General features: G+C 35.1%; 1 protein-coding gene across 1 annotated transcript in view; it reads right to left on the reverse strand.

Annotated features, from left to right (window-relative positions):
- LOC147379257 (phospholipid scramblase 1-like) overlaps positions 1 to 22,549 on the reverse strand; it is an 87,392-nt gene that overhangs the window by 47,654 nt on the left and 17,189 nt on the right. The window contains exons 4-5 of the mRNA XM_086415044.1: positions 16,309 to 16,470; positions 13,430 to 13,591 (exon numbers count right to left, since the gene is read on the reverse strand). Of these exons, the coding sequence (XP_086271170.1) occupies positions 13,430 to 13,591; positions 16,309 to 16,470 (324 nt within the window). The remainder of the gene's footprint in view (positions 1 to 13,429; positions 13,592 to 16,308; positions 16,471 to 22,549) is intronic.

Here is a 22,549-nt window from a genome sequence, read left to right on the forward strand (position 1 = left end):
GATGCTGTAAGTGAAAGAGAATTTTGGAAGTTCTGGGAAGGTTGAGGATACTTTGCATGTGGGGAGAATGAAATAATTATAACTGGAGGGTGGAAGGGGAGAATAAAAAATGGTAGAAGGGGAGAATAAAAAAGCCACAGTATTTTTCAGCATTTCCCATAAAGAAGTAGAGTCTATTTTTCCACTTCTTGAATCTGGACTTGGCTATTTGACTTGCTTTGGCTAAGGGACATTAGTAGGTATAATAGAAACAGAGGTTTGGGATGAGTGTGAACATTTGAGCTTGCTTTCCTGCTGCTTTTCTAATATAGTCATCATGCATAAATTTTGGCTAGCCTTCTAGATGATGAAAGCTATGTGGCCTGATGCCCCTACTAATTTAGGCAACAGCCAGACATATGAATGAGACCATCTGGGATGAGACAGTCCCCAGCCAATCTGTTAAGTGACTGCACATGCATGAATGATCCAGGTCTTGATAAGGAGAATTATACAGCAGAATCCTCAGCTAAATACAATGATCTTTTTTTTTTTTTCATTGAAGTATATTTTTGTTTAGTCCCTAAGTCATGTCTGAATAGTTGATTCATAATGTTGTGTTACCATCAGGTACAGAACAGATTGATTCAGTTATACATATATAAATCCTTGTGCTAGACAGTAAATCCTTGTTGGTTGTCTATTTTATATAAAATTGTATATGTGTATATGGTAATTCCAAACTCCTAACTTATCCCTATGTGTCCCTTTCCCCTTTGGTAACCATAAGTTTGTCTTCTGTGTCTATGGGTTTATTTCTATTTTGTAAATAACTTCACTTGTATCATTTTCTATTTAGATTACATTTGTAAGTGATAGCATATGCTATTTGTCATTCCTCTATCTAGCTTACTTAGTATGTTTCTCTATGTTCATGTATATTGCTGCAAATGGCATTATTCCATTCTTTTTATGGCTGAATAGTATTCTATTGTATATATGTGGCACATCTTGTTTATCCATTCATCTAGTAATTGGACATTTAGGTTGTTTCCATGTCTTGGCTATTGTAAACAGTGCTGCTTTAACATTGGGGTGCATGGATCTTTATGAATTCAGAGTGTTCTCTAAATATGTGCCCAGGAGTGGCTTTGCAGGATCATATGGCAATGCTATTTTTAGTTTTTTAAGGAGCCTCCATACTGTTTGCTATGCTGCACTAATTTATATTCCCACTAACAATGTAAGAGGGTTCCCTTTTCTCCACACCCTATTTGTCATTTGATGATGGCAATTCTGACTTGTGTGAGATGATACATCGTTGTAATTTTGACTTGCATTTCTCTGTTAATTAATGATACTAAGCATTTTTTCATTTGTCTATTGGCCATCTGTATGTCTCCTTTGGAGAAATGTCCCTTAAGCCTTCTGCCCATTTTTTGACTGGGTTGTTTGCTATTTTTGTTATTGAGTTGTATGAGCTATTTGTGTATTTTGGAAATTAAGTCCTTGTTGATTGTATCATTTGCAAATATTTCTTCCAGCCTGTAGGTTGTCTTTTGTTTTGTTAATGGGTTTCCTTTACTGTACAAAAGCTTATAAGTTTGATTAGATTCCATTTGTTTATAGTTCCTAAATTTTTGGTGTGGTTCATTATGTAGAAAATTAAATGCTGTGTGTCCTATTATGTAAAAAAAATCATACAAATAATTTTAGTGAAATAAAACTTTATTATATATTCTAAGTAAAAGTTGTTTAATTTTGCTGAGGACTGGCAAAACTTAATGCCAGTAATGTCTGGTATGATTTTTCAGGCTGACTCTTATGACCAGAGTTCAAAATACATGTAGTCCTAGGATGAAAATGAAACACAAATATGATTAAGCTGGTTTAATAGCAGTAATAGGCAACTTCTAAGGGATTAAGTATGATTATTTGACTACTCTTAATATACCAAAATAATAAATTTGAATATAATATGAATTTGTTTCCCTTAGAGAACAGCAACTAATTTCACCTTATTTTCTTCTGTATTTTTTCATTCATGTATACTCAATACAGAAAAATATAGAAATACAAAAGAGAAAAATCTATAATTTCAATTCTCCAAGATCTACCATTAATATTTTGGTTTAAATTCCTTCCAGGTACATAATTAGTGTTATGCTTATATCCTACTTTTTTCATTAAATAATATACACTGAATATTCATGTCATTGAGCATTTGAGTTATTAACATTCTACTTCATAGATAGTTTATAATATAATTAATAAATCTCATACCTTACATTTTAGATTTTAACATTTTTTTATTTATTAGAGTGAGTTTTGCAACATAGAGTATACATTTCTGTTTACAAGTGTACACAGAATTGTCTGTTGTTTAGTCACTAAGTTGTGTCCAGTTCTTTTGTGACCCATGGACTATAGCCTGCTAGGCTTCTCTGTCCATGGAATTTCTGCAAGAATAATGGAGTGGGTTGCCATTTCCTTCTCCAGGGGATATTCCTAACCCAGGGATTGAAACTCATGCAGTTTCTGCATTGTAGGTGGATTCTTTACCACTCATTGTACCACCAGGGGAGCTCTATGTAATTGTCTGCATCTCTTAATTTTTTGGAAGAAAGCAATACATATGAAAAAATATCAACATTATAATTTTTAATGGATATTTTCAGTTTGTCCCCCAAAAGTTGTATGTATAGCTCTTGAGTTTCTTATTCCTGTAACCTGATTGGGAGAAAAAATTAAAAGAGATATTTCATTGTTGTTTATTCCTTTACTTCATATGTTTTTGAAAATGTTTTCATATAATTACTTGTTATCTATAGTCCCTTATTAATGGCTATATTAATTAGTTTTTAATATTCTATATCCATTTCATTTGAGATTTTATTTTTTTCTCACTTAAGTAAAATTTTTATTAATATAATTATATTATTTCTTGGTCATATATGAATCATATATTTTAGCTACTTTATTATTTGCTGTTGAAAGTTTAATATTATGATTTGTCTTGAGGTACAGAAGTTTAAGATCTGGAGTAGGAAATGGCAACCTACTCCAGTATTCTTACCTGGAAAATTCCATGGACAAGGAGCCTGGTGGGCTACAGTCTATGGGGTTGCAAAGAGCTGGACATGACTGAGCAATTGAGCACACATGCACAGAAGTTAAGATATTCTAATTCAGCAGTCTTTTACTCTGTGACTTAATTGCTTTCAAAGTTCTTTTCTATCTAGAAACCACATGTGAATGCTATTTGTTCATTTATCTTTGATCAGTAATTCAATACTTCTTTCCTTATGCTCCTTTGGGTTTGTTCTGTTCTTTTACTAACCTTTTATATAGATACTAGGTTCATTAATTTTTCACTTTTTTCTCTTCTTCAAAAGTATTTATAGCTGTATTATTCTTTTTAACATTTTTAGTTGCATTCTAAAAATTTTTTAATGTAATATTATTCAATTTAATGTATTTTAAAATTTTTATTGTGTTACTTTTTATCCCTGACTTATTTACATGTTTTCCTGTACAAAATATTTTAAAATGTGTATCTTCATCAACATCTAATTTACTGTTACTTGCTTAGACACTAAGGTTCAAATTGTACCCATTCGCAGAAACATGTTGAGACTTCCTTCTTGACCTACTATGAGAAAAATTTTTATAAAAAATTGTTTGTTGAAAATATATTATCTACTTGCTTGATACAGAGTTCTATATACATTCTTTAAATCTAGCTTCTTAATTTTTTTGTTCAAATTTAAATAACTTTACTAAGGTTCTGTTTTCTACAATGAGTAAAAATTAAAAGCTGTTTGAATTTTCCACTATGATGATGAGTTTCTCACTAACTATATAACATGTTTCTCTATATTTTGAGGTTTATATTAGTTACGCAGAACCCTAGAATTTTTGCATCTTCTGAGTAAAACTTTTATCATTATGTAGTTAACCTCTGTCTGCCCCTAATAGTGTTTTTTGTCCTAACATCTATTTTTTTTTTCTGATAGTGACCTTGCTCTATTAGCTTACTTATGGTTAGCATTTTTCTGTTAATTTATCCCATGTTTTCTTTCTTTCAATTTTTTTATCTTTATTTTAGATCTGTCTCCTATATAGAGCCTCTGAATATTTTAAAACTCAAATCGAACCATATCTATTCTTCTACTTGCAATATTTGGCCATTTACATTTATTGTAGGTATTATAAGATATTGTGTGGTGGTGGTGGTTTAGTTGCTAAGTTGTGTCCAACTCTTGTGACCCCGTGGACTGTATGTAGCCTGCCAGACTCCCCTGTCCGTGGGATTCTCCAGGCAAGAATAGTGGAGTGGGTTGCCATTTCCTTCTCCAGGGGATCTTCTCAACCCAAGAATTGAATCTGGGTCTCCTGCCATTGCAGGCAGATTTTTTACCAACTGAGCCACAAGGGAAGCCCAAGAAATTGTATAGAATATATTTAATTGACATATTGATATGCCTGAATAGGGAGCTCTTTTCTACTATTTCAATTTCCTGTTTCTATTTGTCCCACTTTGTCTATGATTTTTTCTTCTTGCTCTTTCCCCTAAATAGATTCTTTCACTCATTTGTTTACTTGCTTGTATTTTATTCCTATTTCTCCTCTCTACCAGTTTGCAGTTTATAAAGTCCTTTCATTTTTTCAGTGGTTGTCTATGAAATTAACATGCATACTTAACTCACTTCCTGAACAATACAAAGACCTTATGACACTGTAATTCTAGTAATTTTCTCACAGCTTATTTACTTTTGTTGCCTATTATTTTAGTGTTGCTTTTGTTGATCTCACAAATTAGACATTTGCTACTATTGTTTTTTATGAGACACAATTGACATAAAATACTGTATTAGTTTCAGATATACAACATAATGATTTGATATTTGTATACACTGCAAAATGATCACTGCAGTAAGTTCAGTTACGATCTACCACCATATAAAGTTGCAACATTTTTTCTTGTAAACAGAACTTTTAAAATGTATTATATTAGCATTTTTCAAATATGCAATACAATATTATTAGTCATCATGCTATATATCATATCCACTTATTTATTTTATAAGTAGAAAGTTTTTACATCTTGATTCTTTCCCCCTATTTTGCCTGTTCTCCAATCTCTTCTATTAGTTTAATGTGGTTTAGTTTTGTTTGTTTTGTCTTTTAAATTCCACATACAAGTGAAATCATGTGATATTTGTCTTTCTTGTTCTGACTTATTTCAGTGTTGTTTATGGCTAAATAGTAGTCTATCATAAGTGTACCACATCTTCTTTGTCCATTCATCTATTGACGGATATATACATTTTACATTATATTTACATTTTATTTTCCATAACTTGGCTACTTTAAATATTGCTTCAATGAACATGAGGGTGCAAATATCTTTTCAAGGTAAAGTTTTTATTTTGTTAGGGTAAATACCCAAAAGTAGAATTTCTGAATCCTATGGAAGTTATATTTTTAGTTTTTTGAGGTACCTGCATACTGTTTCCCATAGTAGTTGTACCAGTTTACATTCTCACCAATAGTGTATGCAGATTCCTTTTTATCCAAGTGCTTGCCAACACTTGTTATTTTTTGTCTTTGGATAACAGTGATTCAAACAGATGTGAGGTGACATCTCATTAAAGTTTTAATTTACATTTCCCTGATGATTAGTGATGTTGAGCATCTTTTCATGTGTCTCTTGGCTGTGTGCATGTCTTCTTTGGGAAAATGTCTATTCAGATTCTCTGCCCATTTAAAAATGATATTGTTAGTGTATTCTTTACTACTGAGTTGTGAGTTCTAATTATATTTTGGATAGTAACTTTTATTGGATATAAATTTGCAGACATCTTCTCTCATTCAGTAAGTTGCCTTTTCATTTTGATGATGGTGTCCTTGCTGTTCAGAAGCTTTTTAGTCTGATGTGGTTTCATGTGTTGTTTTTTTTTAATTTATTTTAAATTGGATGATAAGTGCTTTACAGTGTTGTGCTGGTGTCTGCTGTACAGCAACATGAATCATCTATCAGATCAGATCAGATCAGTCGCTCAGTCGTGTCCGACTCTTTGCGACCCCATGAATCCCAGCACGCCAGGCCTCCCTGTCCATCACCAACTCCCGGAGTTCACTCAGACTCACGTCCATCGAGTCAGTGATGCCATCCAGTCATCTCATCCTCTGTCGTCCCCTTCTCCTCTTGCCCCCAATCCCTCCCAGCATCAGTCTTTTCCAATGAATCAACTCTTCGCATGAGGTGGCCAAAGTACTGGAGTTTCAGCTTTAGCATCAGTCCTTCCAAAGAAATCCCAGGGCTGATCTCCTTTAGAATGGACTGGTTGGATCTCCTTGCAGTCCAAGGGACTCTCAAGAGTCTTCTCCAACACCACAGTTCAAAAGCATCAATTCTTCGGTGCTCAGCCTTCTTCACAGTCCAATTCTCACATCCATACACGACCACAGGAAAAACCATAGCCTTGACTAGACGGACCTTTGTTAGCAAAGTAATGTCTCTGCTTTTGAATATGCTATCTAGGTTGGTCATAACTTTCCTTCCAAGGAGTAAGCGTCTTTAATTTCATGGCTGCAGTCACCAACTGCAGTGATTTTGGAGTCCAGAAAAATAAAGTCTGAGGCTGTTTCCACTGTTTCTCCATCTATTTCCCATGAAGTGATGGGACCAGATGCCATGATCTTCTTTTTTTGAATGTTGAGCTTTAAGCCAATTTTTTCACTCTCCACTTTCACCTTCATCAAGAGGCTTTTGAGTTCCTCTTCCCTTTCTGCCATAAGTGTGGTGTCATCTGCATATCTGAGGTTATTGATATTTCTCCCAGCAATCTTGATTCCAGCTTGTGTTTCTTCCAGTCCAGCGTTTCTCATGATGTACTCTGCATATAAGTTAAATAAACAGGGTGACAACATACAGCTTTGACATACTCTTTTCCTATTTGGAACCAGTCTGTTGTTCCATGTCCAGTTCTAACTGTTGCTTCCTGACCTGCATATAGGTTTCTCAAGAGGCAGATCAGGTGGTCTGGTATTCCCATCTCTTTCAGAATTTTCCACAGTTTATTGTGATCCACACAGTCAAGGCTTTGGCATAGTCAATAAAGCAGAAATAGATGTTTTTCTGGAACTTTCTTGCTTTTTCCATGATCCAGCAGATGTTGGCAATTTGATCTCTGGTTCTTCTGCCTTTTCTAAAACCAGCTTGAACATCAGGAAGTTCACGGTTATTGTAAATAGTGGTGCTATGTACACTGGGGTACATGTGTCTTTTTGAATTATGGTTTTCTCAGGCTAAATGCCCAGTAGTGGGACTGCTGGGTCAACACTGCTTATTATTAGAGAAATGCAAGTCAAACCTACCATGAGGTATCATCTCACACCAGTCAAAATGGCCATCATAAATCTACAAATAATAAATGCTGGAGAGGATGTGGAGAAAAGGGAAAACTCTTGCACTGTTGGTAGAAATGTAAATTGATAAAGCCACTATGCAAAACAGTATGGAGATTCCTTAAAAAACAAGAAATAAAGCCACGTGTTTATTTTGCTTTTGTTGCCCTTGCCTTTGGAGTCAGATCCAAAAATTCCTCATTTAGAACAATATCAAGGAGTTCATCACCTAGGTTTTCTTGTAGGATTTTTATGGTCTCTGGTCTTATATTTAATTCTTTAAAACATTTTAAGTTTATTTTGGTGAATGGTATATGACAGTAGTCTAATTTTATTTTTTTGCATGTGACTATTCAGTTTTATTAACATTTATTGCAGAGACAATACTTTCCCCAATGTATATTCTTGGCTACTTTGTCATAAATCAATCGTATATGCATGCATTATTTCTGAGGTTACTATGCTTTTTCGTTATCTATTTATCTGTTTTAATACAAACATCATACTAGTTTGATTATTGTGACTTTTTAATATTGTTTGAAATCAGGGAGCATGATGCCCACAGTGTTGTACTTCATTCTCAAGATTGCTTTGACTTTCAGTATCTTTTGTGGTTCCATATATATTTTAGGATTATTTGTTCTATTTATGTTAGGAAATATGGACCAGTGAAAGTGAAAGAGGAAACTGAAAAAAACTTCAACATTCAGACAACTAAGATCATGGCATCTGGTTCCCATCACTTCATGGCAAATAGATGGGGAAACAATGGAAACAATGACAGACGATTTTTTGGGGCTCCAAAATCACTGCAGATGGTGACTGCAGCCATGAAATTAAAAGACGTTTGCTCCTTGGAAGAAAAGCTATAACCAACCCAGACGGCATATTAAGTCCATATAGTGAAAGCTATGGGTTTTCCAGTAGTCATGTATGGATGTGAGAGTTGAACTAAAGAAAGCTGAGCACCAAAGAATTGATACTTTTGAACTGTGGTGTTGGAGAAGACTCTTGAGAGTCCTTTGGACTGCAAGGAGATCCAACCAGTCCATCCTAAAGGAAATGAGCCCTAAATATTCATTGGAAGGACTGATGCTAAAGCTAGAACTCCAATACTTTGGCCACCTGACGCGAAGAGCTGACTCATTTGAAGAGACCCTGATGCTGGGAAAGATTGAAGGCAAGAGAAGGGGATGACAGAGGATGAGATGGTTGGATGGCACCACCGACTTGATGCATATTAATTTATGCAAACTCCGGAAGCTGGTGATGTTCAGGGAAGCCTGGCATTATGCAGTCCATGGGATCGCAAAGAGTTGGACATGACTGAGTGACTGAACTGAACTAATTCTTCCGACCCATGAACATGTAATATGTTTCCATTTATTTGTCTTCTTCAGTTGTTCATCAGTGTCTTATAGTTTTCAGTGTTTAGGTCTTTCACTTTTTTTTTCCCAAAATATTAATACTTTATTAAAACAAAGCTCAGTTTACAGAAATACATTAAATGCAGTATTTTGATTATTAACACATGTACAATTGTACACAGCAGAACAATTTCAAATAAAAGTTTAAGAGGTAGAGAAAATAATTAGCACACTCAGAAGTCTGTACTTAATACCAAAAAGTCTTTACGAAGTTGACATCAAAATGATCTCTATCCTAGCTGTTGTATCCTTATGTCATATATCCTATCCAAACCCTTGTCACAACGTTTTATATTACACAGTATTTACAATGTAGAGTCCAATATTGCCGAGAAGTTGCTTTCCAAATTAGTGTTTTCAAGTTATTGTAACTGAGTATTCTTACTAATATAGTATATCTAAATGACACACACCAAAAAACTGTATAAAAACTAATAATGGTTACTAAGCCTTTTTTTTTTTTTTTTTTTTACAACAGATCCCTATTTTAAGACAGTTTGCAATTCCCAGCAGTTTCAAAGTGTGAAAAGACTCAATATTGTGGCTTCACAAAAGAATTAGCAAAGATTCTCTATTTTACTATGGAGGCTAATAACATTGGTGGGTTGTCAATATCCTGAAATGTCTCTTTGCCTCATCTGTGTAATAACATTCTTGAAAATATTTTGAAAAAGTATCACAAGAGCATTAACACTCTATAAACAAAAAATGCTTTAGAGGTTTCTTAAAAGAATGCTACTCTACTGGATGGCTGTTAAGAAAACAAAATGGAACCCTGTGATTGTGATAAGTTTTTTTTAAATCACCTCATTTTTTCCAAGGAACAAATTCTTACTTGAAACTTTTAATTATAGGGAAGAAAAGAAAGCTGTCACTTCTAAAATTATTCACCTTGCCTACTTTACTAAGCCAACATGAAAATGAACCTATTTTGATATTATAAAAATTAATATTCATTATGCTCTTGTAAATATTTTGTGTAAGTACTAATTTTTAAAACAATATTCCACTAATACAGATTTAAGTGAATAACAAAACTTCAAATGAAAGAGAACAACTGGATGACTACAGGCTTCCAGGAAGTATTAAAATCCTATTAACTGGCTCAAATGACTTAAAGCACTTTGTACCTAATCTGGTCATGTAATTAGACTGTCCAAAATTGTTTGTATAATATATTAAAATTATAGACTTACTCAAAAGATAATTTAAAGGGTTCAAGGAAAATATTTACTTGCTATGAAGAATTTCATTCATTTAAGGTAATTTCAGGATTTTTCCCTTTAAATATCATCAATAATATATTTCAAGAGATAATCATTTTCCTTCATAATTCTCAGGTGGCAAATTTAAAATTTTATTGTACTAATGAAAATGATAAAGTGAACTGATAGCATTCTTTGGCTTCATTAAAATATTAATATGTCTGAGCAGGTTTTAATGAACTAAGATACTCAATGATCAGGCTCTCCCTTACAAGGATCAATTCTTTCCTTAGAAGTTCTCAGAAGTTCTAAGGATTAGTTTAATAAAATTCATGTTATTCTATAAAACACCACATTCCAAACTAAAAAGTGTCATTTGTTCAGAATCTTCACCAATTTCCAAGTACAGATTTGCTCCTCTAAACTGCATAAATGATGGCAGTAAAGGATCCACTTTTTGGTAAACTTTTGTGATTATCTAAGCACCCAGATTTGTTTGTTGATAGGTCCCAGTGGTTGAAATCAAGACTTTTCAGTGTTCAAAGGAGGAATCTGTCAGGACCTAGTTACAAGCTCACTGGATGCCATATTCTCAAGCAGTAGTTTTTAGGCTATATAAATATATACAGTTCTTTGGGATTATAGTTATAAACCCTGCTGGACTCCAAACCAAGTAATTTGGATGTGACATTTGCAGATACTGGGACTCTAGATGAATGTGTAACCTCCTTCCTAGTAAGTACCTTGAGCTGAAGCAAGACTGAAGGAGAGTACAAAAATAGAACCCCCAAGTCTAATTTCCCTGAGAACAACTTCATAGCCTCTAGATGTATGGTAAACCTGAAACCTGCCCCTCAAGCTGAGGCTTCAGCCCAAGTAAAGAAGCCTTTTTCATTGGAAGACTAGGGCTATGTTTTAGCCTTCTGTCTAATGTCATGGTCTGGCACATGGGAGCCTGCAAATAACTCTCTCTCAGACTGTTTCAGTCACTTGGGGCCCAGAAGCCCAAGCACCCCTGGCCACCAGAGTCAGGTGATCAAGGGATATCCCCTTCTGTTGACTGTATATATCTGTTGGCTTTAGCAGGACTGCAGGTGAGCTTGGAGCCAAGGCATGCCTGCTGGCTTTAACAAGGCTGCTGGCAGAGTATGACCACCAGCACTAGCATGGTAGCAAAACTGGCACTTACTAGTACTGGCCCTTACAATGTAGAATGAGAAGATAAAAGCATAAAATGCTAACAACTTTATCTGGAAAGTCCCAACAGGCCCTCTTCCCTCTGGAACATGCTTTAAGATTAGCTAGTGAACCCCCTTCACTAGCTAATATCATTTAGATGTTTTTCAAACTGCAGCTTATGTGCTGTCTTGGGATGAGGCTGCATGTAAGCCCTTTAAGAGAGGAATCTCTGTTCCCTGCAGCACTTTGAATGTCCTGAACCTTGGCCCTATTGGTATCCAAGGCCAGATGTTTGGGGGCTCATTTCTCCAGTGCAGGTCCCAAGACTTGGAGTGCCTGAAGTAGGGCATCAACCCTTTGCTTCTAGGGATAAGCTCTGCATTTGTGAAAGCCCTCCCAATTGTGTGTCTCCACACCAGATGTGCCTTTTTTGGTGAGAACACATCTCTGCTTCTCCATCCTATATTGATCTTTTTATCCTTCATCATTGAAGAGTTGTTTAGCTAGTTTTCAGCCTTTTTTTTCAGAAGGAAATATTCTATGTACATGTGTGTGTGCTCATTTGCTTCAGTCATGTATGATTCCTTCATCTGCTGCATTGCAGACAAATTCTTTACCTCTGAGCCACTGGGGAAGCCACAATTATTCCATATGTAGGAGTTAATTTGATGTGTCCATGGGAGGAGGTGAATTCAGGTGGTTTTTACACTGCCGTCTTGAACCTCTTCTGCTATTTATTTGTAAAAACACATTTACATTCACAAATATAGTTAGCATTTTATTTGCTCTTGAGTATTATTGAACCTCAGATGATTATTCTCAGATTATGTCCCTTCTTCCTGAATTATCTCCTTTAGAAATGATCTATGTGTGTAAAAAATGTGCTTAAAAAAACTTATTTATTTTGCTCTTCTCCTTGAGATATTCTTGAAGAAAATTGAAATTGAGAGTTAAAATTGTTTTTTAAATCAGTACTTCTATTCTCTCTGGCTTCCACTCTTTCTATTAAGAAGGCAATTGTCAGTCTTTTGTTTGTAGTAGATTTTTCTTTTCTTTCTGGTTACTTATTTTTCTTTACTGTTTTGCTGTCTCACTGTGATTTATATAGGTGTTAATTTTTAATTATATTACTTAAGATATGTTGTCCTTTTTGTCCCACTGAATTCGTTTCTTCTGGAAATTTTTTTTAGCAGTTATTATTCCCTATCCTATCTTGAGACTCCTGACTTTCATATTTCCTTGTCTCTGTAGGTTATTATGAATAATTTCCTCAACTATATATGCCAGTTCACTAATTTTTTCCTTGGTTACATTTGATCTGCTATCTAATCTGTTTATTTTTTCCTTTCTCCAAATTACTTAATACTGTATGACACACTCCTGCATACTTCTGCCATTTCCTGTTATTTCATAATATTTGGAGAATGAAGATAGTTGCTGTTTTCATTTTCTCCTAAGACCCAATGAAATCAAGAATGACAAATTCTATTTAAATATTTCTACATATCTATGGTCTCCAAATGAGCAATGATTACCTTTTTCAATGAACTGTTTAAATAGTTCTTATTATAAAATTTTAAATTCTTGATGTATGTATGTGGTCAGTCGCTCAGTTGTGTCTGACTCTTTGCAACCCCATGGACCGTAGACTATCAGACTCCTCAGTCCATGGGATTTCCCAGGCAAGAATATTGGGGTGGGTTGCCATTTCCTCCTCCAGAGGATCTTGCTGACCCAGGGACTGAACTTGAGTCTCCTGAGTCTCCTGCATTGGCAAATGGATTCTTACCTCTGAAAAAATAACAGTGAATTACACTGAATGAGACATTGTATTCTTATTTTCAGTGACTTATTCTTATTCTTAAATGGCAACCCACTCCAGTGTTCTTGCCTGGAGAATCCCAGGGACGGGGGAGCCTGGTGGGCTGCCATCTATGGGGTCGCACAGAGTCGGACACGACTGAAGTGACTTATCATAGCATAGCATTCTTATTTTTCATTAGGGCAAAGGAATTCAACTCTAATGATCACATTTCCAGGACATTCTAGCTTTTATTTCCTTTGCATCGTGAACACTCAATCCATGATGTACTTTGGGGACCTAGGACTAGACCAAAAGCACAGATTGCAATTGATCTAGGTGATTTGAGGAGAAATAACAGCAAAAGTATAGTGATAATCTCAGAAAATTAATGTGCAGTTAAAATAGAATGAAAATAGACTCACAATGAGGAAACTTGCTCCAAGCAACAATGCTTTTATTCTAACATCAAGATCAAATGGAAACTGGATTCCAAATTTATTGGTATTGGTAAAAAGTTCCCTCATAAATCCAATCCACTGATTTGAAATCTTACCAATAATCATTTCTTCATCCAGGGACAATAACTAAAATAGAAAAATATTTCTAATCTTAGATTAAAACCCCTGAAATAAAAACAACAGGCATTCCTACATCAATTTTAGTAATTACATATGACCCATATGAGTTATAATATAATAATGATGTACTCTGAAATAAAAAGAATATTCAATAGGATCAGAAGATAGCCTCTAAAAACATGTATAGACAATGTCTACCTAAAGGAAAATTTTCAAATTGATTGGATACAAGTGATTTTATGTATACATGTGTATACATACATATATTATGTTTTATATATAATGCGTATTATATAAAATTATATTAATATGTATAATTTGCTTAAATTTGATTGGAGAATCCATTTAATTGCAAAATGAAAACCACTAGCTTTTCAGCTCTTCTACACAGCTAACTCTTTCCTAAGAGATGCTAATTTTCTGAATCCCTCTGCAATTTCCTCATGCCCTTTTCTTCTTTACTCATTTAGACTCCCTAGAGTACAGCATCTCGTACCAACTAATGTTATTTCTCAACATAAGAGATACTCATGTAAATATAAAACAATACATCTGTGATAAATTCCACTGCTTATTTTGTAATGAATGCCAGAAGGGAAAGGAAGTGTGATATGATGGAGTATAATAGGGAGATAATAGGCAGACTGAAAGAACTGGAGGGATGGTTTTAGAGAAAACCTCTTAGGCAAAGCATCATTTGAGCTGAGATTTGGAGGATTGGTATGAACTAGTGACAGAGGAATAGGGAAAGTGAGAGCCTCCTAGAGAGAGTCAGCTATATGTTAAAAGGCTCTGATTTAGGAAGGAACATGGCTGGAGGAAAATGAGTAAGAAAAGAGAGGCATGGAGGACTAGGTCTGCTAGCCTTGTAAGCTAAGGAAGTTGGGGAATAGAAATATGGAAGGGTTTTACATGATTATGTCAAACATCCAGTTTTTCCAGAACTCTGAACACATCTTTCCCTATTACACTCAGCAAAATAGCTTATCATTTCCATTGAGGAGAAAATAGGAGCAACTGGACAGGAACTTACTAAACTCGCAGATACCAGCCTAGAAAGTTATTCTATCTGTACCAACACTCCCTGCTTCCTTTCTAGTGTGATGAATGGGCCATTTCTATGCCTGTTCAAGACCAGTTCCCTACATTCCCTTCCATACCAAGTAAGAGAAAAAGTTCATCAAGTATTCAGTTTATGTTGTTTCTCCACATTTTCCCTCCAATTTGGCTTCTTTCCTTTAAAATCAAAGTGTACTAAGGAAACACCTTTGGTAAATATACCTCCCTGACCACTCTGTGCCCTGACCTAGTCAGGAACAGGTTTATGGTAATAGTGTTTATGAAGACAGGTCATATAGATGCAGAGTTAGTTTCTGTCTTATCTAAAGTTTTGGTATTTGTTTATAATAGATTTTTGCATTAATTTTGATGTTAAAAATATATTCAAATATCATTTATCTTAATTACCAGGTTTTTGGTACCAATTGTAATTTTTCACCTGAGATAAACATCTTATTTGCCACACCCTAGTCCTGCTCTATAACCAGCTGCTGCTTTACATGTCTGCTCTTTTTCATAACCAAAAGTATTAAAAGATTTGCCCACATTTGTGCACAAGATGACTTTCTCACAGAATCATTACCTCCCTTTCTTCTTCCTTACTCTTGGAGGTTACCTACAAGTGCCAACTATAAAATGGCTTTGTTTCAAATTTAGAAGGAATAGGAAGTATATTAATACCTTAGAGAAAGTTCTTAAGACAGTAGAATAAAGTAGAATTTACTGTACCATAATGTGAGATAAAACACTGGTATTATTAAAAAATGAGGCAAGGTAGCTTTACCTCCCAGAGTTTTAAGCACAGAACACCCTGTTCCACTGGTTTTCAACTTGAAATAGAAAAATAAGAGTTCTGTATGCTCATTTTATTAAATTTTCAAATGAAGCATTATTATTATAATTAATTTTTAAGTATGCCTTCTTTAATCAGTGCATGCAAGTGCCAATCAGAATTAGCATCATTAAAGTGAATTGACATAATTCTAGAGGAGAAAAAAACTCAGGTAGTATTTTAACTAGGTTGTGTCCAAATTTCTGATTATACATTTCAGATATTAAAACAAGCAAAAATATCCTTGATAAAAGGCTGACAAGCAGTACTTTTTTCAAATAGAATATCTTATCATACCAAGATAATATTCTCTGTTGCTTAGGAATCTACAGATTTAAACAACTGTAGTGGGTTAGTTTTATTAACTGTATTTAGTAGTTTACTTCCTAAATTATTATCTGAATGTTGGCCATTTTCTGAGAAGTAAATCAGTAAGCACATAAAACATTAACAAAATTGTATCATAGCAATTTCAGAATTTTATAAAAATTAGCTTTAATATATTATTTATAACTAATGCTGGATTATGTCATGATCTATTGAAATAAAGTTAATTTCATCTTTCAATATTTTCAAAGCTTCTTGTTTGATAGTTAAACACTTAAAATATAGGTTAAAAGATGCCTTATAAGCTTCACAAACTGTAGGGCTTAATTAAGCAAAGAAATTATGAATTAGAAATTCAATTTAAAAATTAGGCAAGTAGGTATAGTAATAATTGTAACATGTTTTAATTTTGTTTTAATCACAGCAATTAACTATCTGCATTAGAAAAGTATCAAATTATTAACTAATTTGAGCATGATATCCTAAAACATAATAAATTACTCACATTAAAATTTAGATCTTTGAGACAGCTAGAAACCACACATGGCCCTCTGATTTTCATTAAATTCTCCTTATTTTCATTTGTTATTTTAAACATTGGCAAAAATGGGTGATAGTATTGATAAACATATCCAATTATTTCTCCAGGAGGAGCCTCAACTTTTAGCTACAAAATATTAAAAAACATATAGTATTAATCAAATTAGATATATTTGATTTGTAAATAAGACTGTATTTACTTATATGCCACTTTTTACTTAAGTTTTTGTATATGTGAACAAAACTCTTGAGTTTTAGGCATGCCCTATATTTGGGGACTGATGCAGAAGTGAAAGGGCTTTCTAGGTGGTGGTATGGTAAAGAACCCGACTGCCAATGCAGGAGATGCAAGAAATGCAGGTTCAATCAATGGGTCAGGAAGATCCCCTGGAGGAGGGCATGGCAATCCACTCCAGTATTCTTGCCTGGAGAATCCCATGGACAGAGGAACCTCATGAGCTAGGGTCCAAAGGGTTGCAAGGAGTTGGACACGACTGAAGCAACTTAGCCCGCATGCATGGAAGTGAAAAAGAAGAATTTGGATGTTGAAATCCCCGAATTGAGATCTGATGCTGCTGCTCACTAACCACAGGAAATATGGACAGATCACTCACCTCTCTGAAATTAATTTTCCACTTCCAAAAGAGGGATGATAATAATAGTTGGTGCTTGTGAGGATCACTTTTTAAATTTTTATGTCTATTAGATATGCCTTAAAAGTGCAAATCACACCAAAACTGTTTATTATCCAATATGCCAAGAACTTTTGTACTTTTATGACAATACAAATATGACTTTATTGAAGTTCTTTATGCTCATTGTGATTTAAAATTCAGTTCATTAAATCAACAGAAACTAGTTGAATAAATTATGGCATATCATCCATAAAATGGCTTATTATGAAACCATTTATGAGATTGAGGAAGTTCTATACATACCGATATAATCTTCAAGTGAAAAAAATTGTAGAAAAATATCTACCATGTTACAAACACACCTCAAATAGACACACACATATATATGTGAGTATATATATAGAGAGATATAGATATATAGATATATAAGCATAAGTACATTTCATGCAAAGATGGGCTCGATAAAGGACAGAAATGGTATGGACCTAACAGAAGCAGAAGATATCAAGAAGAGGTGGCAAGAATAGACAGAAGAACTGTACAAAAAAGAGCTTCACAGCCAAGATAATCACGATGGTGTGATCATTCACCTAGAGCCAGACATCCCAGAATGTGGGCCTTAGAAAGCATCACTACAAACAAAACTAGTGGAGTTGATGGAATTCCAGTTGAGCTATTTCAAATCTTGAAAGATGATGCTTTGAAAGTGCTGCACTCAATATGCCAGCAAATTTGGAAAACTCAGCAGTGGCCACAGGACTGGAAAAGGTCAGTTTTCATTCCAATCCCAAAGAAAGGCAATGCCAAAGAATGCTCAAAGATTCTTTCTACCACTCAATTCCACTCATCTCACATGCTAGTAAAGAAATGCCCAAAATTCTCCAAGCCAGGCTTCAGCAATATGTGAACTGTGAACTTCCAGATGTTCAAGCTGGTTTTAGAAAAGGCAGAGGAACCAGAGATCAAATTGCCAACATCCGCTGGATCATGGAAAAAGCAAGAGAGTTCCAGAAAAACATCTGTTTCTGCTTTATTAACTATGCAAAAGCCTTTGACTGTGTGGATCACAATAAACTGTGGAAAATTCTGAAAGAGATGGTAATACCAGACCACCTGATCTGCCTCTTGAGAAACCTATATGCAGGTCAGGAAGCAACAGTTAGAACTGGACATGGAACAACAGACTGGTTCCAAATAGGAAAAGGAGTATGTCAAGGCTGTATATTGTCACCCTGCTTATTTAACTTATATGCAGAATACATCATGAGAAATGCTGGGCTGGAAGAAGCACAAGCTGGAATCAAGATTGCTGGGAGAATCATCAATAACCTCAGATATGCAGATGACACCACTCTTATGGCAGAAAGTGAAGAGGAACTAAAAAGCTTCTTGATGAAAGTGAAAGTGGAGAGTGAAAAAGTTGGCTCAAACTCAACATTCATAAAACGAAGATCATGGCATCTGGTCCCATCACTTCATGGGAAATAGATGTGGAAACAGTGTCAGACTTTATTTTGGGGGGCTCCAAAATCACTGCAGTTGGTGACTGCAGCCATGAAATTAAAAGACGCTTACTTCTTGGAAGAAAAGTTATGTCCAACCTAGATAGCATATTCAAAAGCAGAGACGTTACTTTGCCAACAAAGGTCTGTCTAGTCAAGGCTATGGTTTTTCCAGTGGTCATGTATGGGGATGTGAGAGTTGGACTATAAAGAAAGCCAAGCACTGAAGAACTGATGCTTTTGAACTGTGGTGTTGGAGAAGACTCTTGAGAGTCCCTTGGACTTCAAGGAGATCCAACCAGTTCATCCTAAAGGAGTCAGTCCTGGGTGTTCATTGGAAGGACTGATGCTGAAGCTGAAACTGCAATACTTTGGCCACCTGATGCGAAGAGTTGACTCATTGGGAAAGACTGTGATGCTGGGAGGGATTGTGGGCAGGAGGAGAAGGGGACGACAGAGGATGAGATGGCTGGATGGCATCACTGACTCGATGTATATGAGTTTGAGGGAACTCTGGCAGTTGGTGATGGACAGGCAGGCCTGGAGAGCTGTGATTCATGGGGTTGCAAAGAGTTGGACAGACTGGGCGACTGAAATGAACTGAACTGATGCATCTATTCTACAAATATTCACAGAATAATTCTTTAACTCATAATAGAAGCTGCTTCTGAAGAGAATAAAGCAGACGTGGTAACTGAGAGTTTGATAGACATTATTTTTTCTGAATATACTTCTGCTAACTTTCTTTCTTTCTTTCTCCCACCTTCTCTTTCTTCTTTCCTCTTTAACTTCCTCCTTTTTATATATACATGTGTATTTATTATTCTTTCAAAAAATAAATGAAGACCTTAAGTGAAGATGGTGGTAGTGGTGATGTAGTGTGTGAATCTTCTCAAAATTCTCATAGAAAGGACACAGTAAGTATGATTGCTAAACCAAACAAAACTGCTGTGAAATTCTTTATCAAAGTAGATGGAAAAATTATGGCCTCACATCTCAAAATACAAGTAGATATAGTAAAACATATATCTATGGGAGAAGGCAATGGCACCCCACTCCAGTACTGTTGCCCGGAAAATCCTATGGATGGAGGAGCCTGGTAGGCTGCAGTCCATGGGGTCGCTAAGAGTCAGACATGACTGAGTGACTTCACTTTCACTTTCCACTTTCATGCATTGGAGAAGGAAATGGCAACCCACTCCAGTCTTCTTGCCTGGAGAATCCCATGGACAGAGAAGCCTGGTAGACTGTAGTCCATGGGGTCGCACAGAGTCGGACACGACTGAAGCGACTTAGCAGCAGCATAGTAAAACAAGTGACAGTAGCAAGATGACTTCTGAGATCCAAAGAATCCAGATACCACTAACCAGTATTCATCACAAAGAGAAACAGATCCCCCTCAGAAGATAAGTAGCCTGCAATTAAAATAAATAAATTAAAAAAAAAAAAAAGAAAATAGTATAAACAGAGGGAGAAGCACTTTACAAACATATCTGGATAACTGTTGTCATGGGAGGTGTTTCATTTGGCAAGAATCAATAAGGAAAAAAAAAAAAAAAAAAAATCAAAGGACCAGTCTGAGAAACATAACTGAAAATGGGATGCGACAGCACAGCCCCTACTGCCTCCATTGGCAGTACAAGAAGACTATGGGAGGACTCACTGGGGCTGATGTCTAGGCATAAGAACTTTTTACAATGTCATCCATCCAAGATTCCCTTTCATAACAGAGAGTAGAATAAAAACTGCATAAGACAGGAAGATCTAGGTTAAAGAAAGAGAAGTTCAGGTAAAGGTGGAAGAGGTGTAAAGAGAAGGTAAATCTCAAAAAGAACCAAGAAACCATACTCCTAACATTACACAATCAAACAGAAGGGAAATTCCTAGAATTCTACCCTCCTATTAGAATCTCTTAAAATGATTCTGAAGATAAATCTGGACATGACTCAACATCTGGAAAAAGGGAATGGCAGTGGTTGAGAGTTCCTTGATTTTTTGCGGCTTCTTATTTGAGGTCTGGCCCCAGTAAGTGCTGTATGAGGTTGTGAATACTTTTTAATAGAAGTTCCTATTTTAAGAAGGTAGGAGAAATTGTGGAAGAAATAATAAAAGATTAGAGGAAAAGAATCAAACCGGAAATGGACCAAAAAAGAGAAAACTAAACCAAAAGTAAAGTTCCTTAAGCTAAACATGAAAAAAGAAAGAAAACACAAATTACTGCTGTTTCAAATGAAAAGGGAGCTATTAATACATAATCTGCAAACTTGAAAGTAAAGAATATATTAACAACTTTATGCCAATTAAAATTCAACAGCTTCTATAGACAAATCCTTTGAAAGAAACAAATTACAAAAATGGACTTAAGAAGAAAAAGAAAACCTGATTATCTCTCTATATATTAAACAAGTTTTCAATATAAGTTTAAAATCCTTCACACACCCACTAATACAGACTGAGATAGCTTTACTAAAAACCCTTATGGCAGAAAGTGGAGAAGAACTAAAGAGCCTCTTGATGAAGTTGAAAGAGAAGAGTGAAAAAGTTGGCTTAAAGCTCAACATTCAGAAAACGAAGATCATGACATCCGGTCCCATCACTTCATGGCAAATTGATGGGGAAACAGTGGCTGACTTTATTTTTCTGGGCTCCAAAATCACTGCAGATGGTGACTGCAGCCATGAAATTAAAAGACACTTACTTCTTGGAAGGAAAGTTATGACCAACCTAGACAGCATATTAAAAAACAGAGACATTATTTTGCCAACAAAGGTCCGTCTAGTCAAGGCTATGATTTTTCCAGTGATCATGTATGGATGTGAGAGTTGGACTGTGAAGAAAGCTGAGCACCGAAGAATTGATGCTTTTGAACTGTGGTGTTGGAGAAGACTCTTGAGAGTCCCTTGGACTGCAAGGAGATCCAACCAGTCCATCCTAAAGGAGATCAGTCCTGTGTGTAAAGGAGATCATTGGAAGGACTGATGTTGAAGCTGAAACTCCAATACTTTGGCCACCTGATGTGAAGAGCTGACTCACTGGAAAAGACCCTGATGCTGGGAAAGATTGAGGGCAGGAGGAGAAGGGGACAACAGAGGATGAGATGGTTGGATGGCATCACTGACTCGATGGATGTGAGTCTCAGTGAACTCCGGGAGTTGGTGATGGACAGGGGGGCCTGGTGTGCTGCGGTTCATGGGGTTGCAAAGAGTCGGACACGACTGAACAACTGAACTGAACTGAAAGAATATAATAAAATATTTAAATAATACAAATCCTACACAAGCTCTTTCAGAAAAGAATAAGGAATAGTTCCAACTTTCCTTATGAAACCCACATTATCCTGATTCAGAAGCCACACAAAAACTTAAAGGAATAATACAGATATATACATCATATACATAAACACAAACTATTAGCAAAGTGAATCCAGAAATACATAAAAAGAATAACAAATGTGTACAAGTGGAATTTACCTCAAGAATGTCAAGTTGATTTAACATTTAAAAAGATCATTTGATGCAGTTTACATAGTCACAGATTAAAAGAGAAAAGTCATATAATCAAATGAGTAGATATGGAAAAATATTTGACAAAATACAAAATTTATTTATGATATAAACTCATAAAACTAGGAATAAATGGGAGCTTCTTCAACCTAAGAAAGTATATGAAACAGTTTTTTATATGTAAAAAAAACTACAGAAGAATGTCATTCTTAATGATAAAGATTAGATCTTAAAAATCAGTACAAAAGGCAAGACTATCCATTCTTACATATGTTCAATATTAGTATTCTGATCTAGAAAGTTGACAATAATTAAATGTGACACTTATATATATACACATATAAGTAAAAAGCATACAGATAAGAAAAGCAGAAGTAAAACTTTATTTTCTTATTATGTAGTTGGAGAAAACCTTAAGGAATATATAAATTCCTGATAGAATTCATAAGTGATTTTTGGCTGTCAAAGGGTAAGGGATCAATAATCAAGGCTCAATTGTTTTTCTATATGTGAGCAACACAGATGAAATATTTAATTTGAATATATTTTTAATTGTATCTTCCTTG

Source organism: Bos grunniens, chromosome 1 (genome assembly GCF_055505025.1).
Source record: "Bos grunniens cultivar Pamir isolate PY7600 chromosome 1, Bosgru_T2T1.0, whole genome shotgun sequence".
NCBI lineage: Eukaryota > Metazoa > Chordata > Mammalia > Artiodactyla > Bovidae > Bos > Bos grunniens.